The sequence below is a fragment of the Triticum aestivum genome, chromosome 7D (genome assembly GCF_018294505.1).
Source record: "Triticum aestivum cultivar Chinese Spring chromosome 7D, IWGSC CS RefSeq v2.1, whole genome shotgun sequence".
Classification (NCBI taxonomy): Eukaryota; Viridiplantae; Streptophyta; class Magnoliopsida; order Poales; family Poaceae; genus Triticum; species Triticum aestivum.
In genome coordinates, this window is record NC_057814.1 from 66,642,110 (window position 1) to 66,650,731 (window position 8,622).

The 8,622-nt window shown below is 50.9% G+C and overlaps 1 protein-coding gene across 1 annotated transcript; it reads left to right on the forward strand.

Annotated features, from left to right (window-relative positions):
• Nucleotides 1–1,460: 1,460 nt before the first annotated feature.
• On the forward strand, nt 1,461–1,793 carry LOC123166009 (uncharacterized). The gene has a single exon (XM_044583767.1). It carries the CDS (start codon nt 1,497–1,499, stop codon nt 1,782–1,784), a length of 288 nt encoding a protein of 95 aa, XP_044439702.1. The 5' UTR covers nt 1,461–1,496; the 3' UTR covers nt 1,785–1,793.
• Nucleotides 1,794–8,622: the final 6,829 nt, after the last annotated feature.

Consider the following 8,622-nt stretch of genomic DNA (forward strand, 5'->3'; position numbering starts at 1 on the left):
AATCTCTTTTGCTGTTCAACAAGCATGTCTCTATATGCATGATCCCCGGGTTCCTCACTATAATCATGTTAAACGCATTCTTCGGTATTTAAAAGGAACTCTCAATCATGGTCTCCACCTCAATAATTCTTCTCCAAACTCGCTTACCGCATACTCTGATGCAGACTGGGCTGGTTGTCCTGACACTCGAAGGTCCACTTCCGGTTTTTGTGTTTTTCTTGGTAACAATTTGATTTCTTGGTCTTCGAAAAGACAGGTTACAGTCTCACGTTCGTCGGCCGAGGCTGAGTATCGCGCTGTGGCACATGCCGTTGCAGATACAATCTGGATTCGGCAGTTACTCTCCGAGCTACACAGGCCTATTGAGCAGGCCACTATTGTCTACTGTGACAACATATCAGCAGTCTACATGACCAGCAATCCAGTTCAACACCGACGCACAAAGCATATTGAGATTGATATTCATTTTGTTCGTGAAAAGGTTGCTCTTGGTCAAGTTCGGGTGTTTCATATTCCCTTTACGGCTCAGTTTGCTGACATTTTCACCAAGGCACTGCCTACTAAGCCGTTTCAAGATATCTGTTTCAGTCTCAATGTCGTCGAGCCTGCCGTTGATACTGCGGGGGGATGTTAGAGTAGTCATTATGGTATACGACTTCTAGTCCAAGTCAGTTTTGTACCCCTACCCCAAGTCGGTTTATACCCTCTTATATACTCTTGTATGCCGCACCAAATCATATATAAGCAACAGTTTTATTCAGCTTTCAGTTAGTTCGGAGATCTCCGCAGAGGAGGCTATGAACAACGAATAAAGTAGCAACGTTTCCCTGGAAAAAAATGGAAGGAACCTCTTTGACATATCAATGGGATGCCGGCCTGCGTAGTGTGGACAAAATTCACGTGGCGGTGGGAGATATGTATATATCCGGGTCGACGAATATTGCGGCGATTGGTGATTCGCCCGTGGTGATCTGGCCAAAGATATCATTCCCACGGATTTAGTTGCTCATGTCATACGACGGTGCAATGAGACAGTTGATGATGGTTGGTCCAACAAACAATGTCAAACATGCATGGATATCTTTCTCTTTTCGAGATTTGCGTGGATATCTGACTATAATGCGCGATTTCTCTCCGTCCTGAAAATCTGATCGGAAGGGGGGGGGTCATAGAAAAGAAAGGCCTCTTTTTACGTCCAACTTGCCTATTTGTATTTGCAACATGGCGTATATATATGTGATGGATCACACGGGGCCATGAGCAGAAAGTTGCCCCTTTTTCGATCGACGAATGAGGGTAATGAGGCCACAGATCTCGTCGCTCGTTGGTCGCTGTCAGTGCGAGTGCGACACAGGCGAGTCTCCACCCATGGCGCCAAACGGCAAACCGCTTGCTCGAGCTCCTATAAATGAGCACAGCGTCCTGCAGCTACGTACCGAACTCGCCACCGTCGCCACATTCTACTCTAGTGCGAGCTGTGAGGTAGCATTCCATTCATGGCGTCCAGCTCGAGCGCGTTGAGGATGCCGGCACTGTGCGCCGTGCTCATCCTGCTGCTGCTGACCGCCGTCTCGCGCTGCGAGGCCAACCTCCTGCAGGTGACGGTGGGAGGGCGGAGAATGCTGGCCGGTGGGAGCAATGCGGCCGCAGTCTTCTCGCGGCCGGCGGAGACGACTGCCGCAAGTACCATGCGGTGGGCAGCAGCAGGGAGGGCGACTGCGGCGATGCCGTACTCTGAGTCGAAGAGGTCCAGCCCCGGCGGCCCGGACCCTCAGCACCACTAACGAAGTATTCTCGCCCCCGACGTACGTGCAACCTATCCTGAAGTAGCTTATACTGATTAAGATTAAGAGGACGGACGTACGTACGGAGTACTTGGTAAGCTGGAATAGTGAAGTCCCTCGACTTCTAAAGAGTAGTATATAGTATACTACTTACTCAAACTTGAGTTTTGTAATTCGTGTCTCTGAAGCAAGCAAGAAACATAAATGGCACATTTGATCTTTCACCTTTTCCGACTCATATATCGATCCAACCACTACTGGAATTTTCATGTACGCCGAGTGTCACTAGTGCAGAATCGGGCTTTAGCGCCGGTTTGTAAGGGCCTTTAGTGCCGGTTCTGCAACCGGCACTAAAGAGTGAAGACTAAAGGCCCCCCCTTACTACCGGTTCGGCACGAACCGGCGCTAAAGTGGCACGAGCCAGGCCCGGGTGCTGGTAGACCATTAGTACCGGTGGGTAGCATCAACCGGTACTAAATGTTTTTTTTTGGGGGTTGGTTTTAATTTTTATTTTTCCATTAATTTTGTGTTTTCCATTTAATTCTTTTTTGTTTGCTGGTATTTTACGATACTACATATTGTACACATTATGCATATATATAAATAGATTTTCTCGTAGAACCGATCATATATATATATATAATCGAATGTCTCACAACCACCATTAACTATTCACACATACACATGTATATATATATAATTTCTCCTACATGTTGCCTTGGTGCCTTCGGAGCACGATGACAAGTGGTTCATGAGGGCGGTCGCGGGTAATAGTATTCTTTTTTGGGATCTATGACCTGGCCGAGCAAAAATCCCGTTATTTCCTCTTGAAGTGCTCGTATGCGCTTTGTTGGTAGGAGCTGGTCCCGCACGTCTTTGAACTGTTAAGAAGGAGATCAATATGCATGTGTATTAGTTGTGTGACTAGATATCGACAATCATGTAAGATTTATGAATAGTGTTCTGGCAAACGTACTCATTGCTGTCTATCAGATCTGCTCCATTCGGACGCCATCATGCGAATGTTCTCGCAAACATAGTATGCACACACTTCAGTCCCCGGCGCCTGCTTCAGGGCCTTTACGAGAATAGAATTTAATCAGATAATAATTAATCAAACATGATAATTAATTAATGGTATTGAAACAAGAATGAAAGAGATGGTAGCTAGCTAGCTAGTACTACTTAATTACATACCTTGGGTCGATACCAAAATAGCTTTTGTCGCCATTTTCCTGGAGTCACCTTGATGTACTTTGCCAAGCCCTGCCCGCCGGCAAAGAAAATTAATAAAGGGGTTATTAAAAATAGTTCATATCAGGAAATGACGAACTAAATAGGCCGAGATATAGGTAATAATGATTCAAATTACCTGTTGACTATCCCCTTCACGATGCTGTAGTCACTTTCTTTTTTAAGTAGTGAGTCCAGTACTTCAACTTTTCTTCGTCAACTTTAATGTCTAACAAGATCGAGTGGAACCTGCATGCGCATACGTTTGCATGTATAAATTAAGCGGGCATGTGCATAACACTAATCAACTATAACCCTAAACCCTATACACTTATTAACATCTAGCTAGTAAGCAAAAACAGAATTTGTAGTACAAGACAGTGTGACTCACTCGAAGTTGTAAGGAAGTAGTATATCTTCATTGCTATTGAGGCGCTTCAAGAACTCTAGCATGTTTTTCTCTACATCTTGTGTACACCATTTCAATTTCCATGTGTATTCATTAACGGTATTTGGGTCAATGAACCCAATGCCATAGCGTCCAGCTTTTTTCATTTCATACATCTTCATCCTGCATAATACCACAGAAAAGAATATATAGTGAGGGTATATAATTACAGATAATTAATGATCAATCAATGAGCACGAGAGCTAGCTTGAGACTTCAATTACAGAAAGAAATCACTTACAGACAATAGCAACTGACGATAGATTTGTCGAGTGCATCTTGATTGAATAACTGAAATAGTTCCGAATACTCAATGGACAGAGCTTTCTTATTGAAGTAATGATCTTCCTCGACTTGCACCATGAGGGACTCTCGATTGGAACTCTTGGTAATTTTCATGTACCAATCATGCAATTCATATATTCTCGTGGGGAAGTTCTTGACCTCCTCGGGCTCGACCAAAGGTTGGCCCCGGACATATTTCCATTTTATTTCCTCCTCTCTAAGCGGAGACATGGGCTCGATATCGAGAAGTTGTCCAATAGTGATCTTGAGCATTTCAGCCTGCATTATATGCTCCTCGGTTATTACCACATCGCCCAGCTCGGAAACGTAAACGGTTTGCCCACGATAATATTGGGCGCGCGTACTCTCATGTGTTGTTGGCACAACAAGCGGGGGGATCGATTGCGCCGCCTGTTCTCGCACGGGGTTAGGCGGGACGGGGGCCCTGGGGGGTAGCAATGCCACTGGAGCATCGCACGGGGCCCTCATACATGCCGTACAGTGTGGTGGCATGTCCGAAGAGGCGGCACGCGTCTCCGGGGTGTGGCCCCCCTCACGGACAGCGATGACACAGTAGTAGACGTTCTGCGGTAACGATGCGGCGTGAATATTATTAAATACTCGAGGCACGATAAAATCATGAGTTTTTTACATAACGTGGGCACATGTGCTATAGGACTGATGGTAATTTTTCATAATTTTTGGTGATGGAGAACTATCTGAACACTTCCCTCTCCGCGGATTGCTCTTCGCGTGTCTACGACTGTGGCCGACGGCCTCCGAGGGCTAGCACATGCCGCCAAATCTTGCGTAGGCGGCCTCTCACAAGTCTGGAAGTGTTGTGGTGGTTGCAAACGGCCGGCACGCGTCTCCGGGGTGTGCCCCCCTCACCGATGGCGCCGCCGCCGGCACCTGAAGGGGGAAAACGGACGCGTTGGGTCGACATGGATGGGGCTTGCTGCGGCTTTGGCCCGGATGTTGGTCCAAAGTGTTCCTATGGGCTAACCTAACACAACCGGGTGGAGAGTTCCACTGGTCAAAGCCCGTCCGTGCAACGTCAAAGGCCTAGATCTCGTGGTCAAACGCTACATGGTTAGGCGGGACGGGGGGCCTGGGGGGGGGGGGGTAGCAATGCCATTGGAGCATCGCACCGGGCCCTCATACATGCCGTACGGTGTGGTGGCATGTCCGAAGAGGCGGCACGCGTCTCCGGGGTGTGGCCCCCCTCACGGACGGCGATGACACAGTAGTAGACATTCTGCGGTAACGATGCGGCGTGAATATTATTAAATACTCGGAGCGCGATAAAATCATGAGTTTTTTACACGACGTGGGCACATGTGCTATAGGAGTGATGGTAATCTTTCATAATTTTTGGTGACGGAGAAGTATCTGAACACTTCCCTCTCCGCGGATTGCTCTTCGCGTGTCCACGACTGTGGCCGGCGGCCTCCGGGGGCTAGCACATGCCGCCAAATCTTGCGTAGGCGGCCTCTCACAAGTCTGGAAGTGTTGTGGCGGTTGAAAACTCCCGGCCCGCGTCTCCGGGGTGTGCCCCCCTCATGGACGGCGCCGCCGCCGGCACCTGGAGGGGGGAAACGGACGCGTCGGTTCTACACGGATGGGGTCTTGCTGTGGCTTTGGCCCGGATGTTGGTCCAAAGTGTTCCTATGGGCTAACCTAACACAACCGGGTGGAGAGTTCCACTGGTCAAAGCCCATCCATGCAAACTCAAAGGGCTAGATCCCGTGGTCAAACGCTACACGGTTAGGCGGGACGGGGGCCCTAGGGGGGGGGTAGCAATGCCAGTGGAGCATCGCACCGGGCCCTCATACATGCCGTACGGTGTGGTGGCATGTCCGAAGAGGCATCACGCGTCTCCGGGGTGTGGCCCCCCTCACGGACGGCGATGACAAAGTAGTAGACGTTCTGCGGTAACGATGCGGCTGAATATTATTAAATACTTGCAGCGCGATAAAATCATGAACTTTTTACACGACGTGGGCACATGTGCTATAGGACTGATGGTAATTTTTCATAATTTTTGGTGATGGAGAAGTATCTGAACACTTCCCTCTCCGCGGATTGCTCTTCGCGTGTCTACGACTGTGGCCGGCGGCCTCCGGGGGCTAGCACATGCCGCCAAATGTTGCGTAGGCGGCCTCTCACAAGTCTGGAAGTGTTGTGGTGGTTGCAAACGCCCGACACGCGTCTCCGGGGTGTGCCCCCCTCACGGACGGCACCGCCGCCGGCACCTGGAGGGGGGAAACGGACGCGTCGGGTCTACACGAATGGGGTCTTGCTGTGGCTTTGGCCCGGATGTTGCTCCAAAGTGTTCCTATGGGCTGACCTAGCACAACCGGGTGGAGAGTTCCACTGGTCAAAGCCCGTCCGTGCAAAGTCAAAGGGATAGATCCCGTGGTCAAACGCTACAGGGTTAGGCGGGACGGGGCCCTGGGAGGGGGGTAGCAATGCCACTGGAGCATCGCACCGGGCCCTCATACATGCCGTACAGTGTGGTGGCATGTCCGAAGAGGCGGCACGCGTCTCTGGGTTGTGGCCCCCCTCACGGACAGCGATGACACAGTAGTAGACGTTCTGCGGTAACGATGCGGCGTGAATATTATTAAATACTCGGGGCGCGATAAAATCATGAGTTTTTTACACGATGTGGGCATATGTGCTATAGGACTGATGGTAATTTTTCATAATTTTTGGTGATGGAGAAGTATCTGAACACTTCCCTCTCCGCGGATTGCTCTTCGCGTGTCTACGGCTGTGGCCGCGGCCTCCGGGGGATAGCACATGCTGCTAAATCTTGCGTAGGCGGCCTCTCACAAGTCTGGAAGTGTTGTGGTGGTTGCAAACGCCCGGCACGCGTCTCCGAGGTGTGCCCCCCTCACGGATGGCGCCGCTGCCGGCACGTGAAGGGGGGAAACGGACGCGTCGGGTCTACACGGATGGGGTCTTGCTGCGGCTTTGGCCCGGATGTTGGTCCAAAGTGTTCCTATGGGCTGACCTAACACAATCGGGTGGAGAGTTCCACTAGTCAAAACCCATCCGTGCAAAGTCAAAGGGCTAGATCCCGTGGTCAAACGCAACAGGGTTAGGCGGGACGGGGGCCCTGGGGGGGGGGGTAGCAATGCCACTGGAGCATCGCACCGGGCCCTCATACATGCTGTGTGGTGTGGTGGCATGTCCGAAGAGGCGGCATGCGTCTCCGGGGTGTGGCCCCCCTCACGGAGGCGATGACACAGTAGTAGACGTTCTGCGGTAACGATGCGGCGTGAATATTATTAAATACTCGGAGCGCGATAAAATCATGAGTTTTTTACACGACGTGGGCACATGTGCTATACGACTGATGGTAATTTTTCATAATTTTTGGTGATGGAGAAGTATCTGAACACTTCCCTCTCAGCGGATTACTCTTCGCGTGTCTACGACTGTGGCCGGCGGCCTCCGGGGGCTAGCACATGCCGCCAAATGTTGCGTAGGCGGCCTCTCACAAGTCTGGAAGTGTTGTGGTGGTTGCAAACGCCCGACACGCGTCTCCGGGGTGTGCCCCCCTCACGGACGGCGCCGCCGCCGGCACCTGGAGGGGGGAAACGGACGCGTCGGGTCTACACGAATGGGGTCTTGCTGTGGCTTTGGCCCGGATGTTGCTCCAAAGTGTTCCTATGGGATGACCTAGCACAACCGGGTGGAGAGTTCCACTGGTCAAAGCCCGTCCGTGCAAAGTCAAAGGGATAGATCCCTTGGTCAAACGCTACAGGGTTAGGCGGGACGGGGCCCTGGGAGGGGGGTAGCAATGCCACTGGAGCATCGCACCGGTCCCTCATACATGCCGTACGGTGTGGTGGCTTGTCCGAAGAGGCGGCACGCGTCTCCGGGGTGTGGCCCCCCTCACGGACGGCGATGACATAGTAGTAAACGTTCTGCGGTAACGATGTGGCGTGAATATTATTAAATACCCGGAGCGCGATAAAATCATGAGTTTTTTACACGACGTGGGCACATGTGCTATAGGACTGATGGTAATTTTTCATAATTTTTGGTGATGGAGAAGTATCTAAACACTTCCCTCTCCGCGGATTGCTCTTCGCGTGTCTACGACTGTGGCCGGCGGCCTCCGGGGGCTAGCACATGCCGCCAAATCTTGGGTAGGCGGCCTATCACAAGTCTGGAAGTGTTGTGGTGATTGCAAACGCCCGACATGCGTCTCCGGGGTGTGCCCCCCTCACGGACGGCGCCACCGCCGACACTTGGAGGGGGGAAACGGACGCGTCAGGTCCACACGGATGGGATCTTGCTGTGGATTTGGCCTAGACTTGGTCTGTCATCTCGCGATGACATGCACTAACACGGAGAAGCAGTTATTCACCGTGGACTACACCCTCTCGGTGCCGATCAACGCCCTAGACTGTCGGGGCCGCTGGAGGGGTGCCAGTCTCTAGAACCGGGCGAGGCCCATCATTTGAAAAAGAAAACACAAGACGGTAATTATGATGTGCTAAGGTTGTTTGCCAAGCATGGAAGAAAACAAAAAAATATAATACAAAAAAGAAGGATGCTTTACCGAGAGTTCTGATGTCTACTACGCAACCTTCTTCTTGTAGACGTTGTTGGGCCTCCAAGTGCAGAGGTTTGTAGGACAGTAGCAAATTTCCCTCAAGTGGATGACCTAAGGTTTATCAATCCGTGGGAGGCGTAGGATGAAGATGGTCTCTCTCAAACAACCCTGCAGCCAAATAACAAAGAGTCTCTTGTGTCCCCAACACACCCAATACAATGGTAAATTATATAGGTGCACTAGTTCGGCGAAGAGATGGTGATACAAGTGCAATATGGATGGTAGGTAAAGGTTTTTGT

What these genes read in the sequence shown, in the direction of transcription:
- LOC123166009 (XM_044583767.1), top strand. Translation starts at nt 1,497, where the DNA reads ATGGCGTCCAGCTCGAGCGCGTTGAGGATGCCGGCACTGTGCGCCGTG.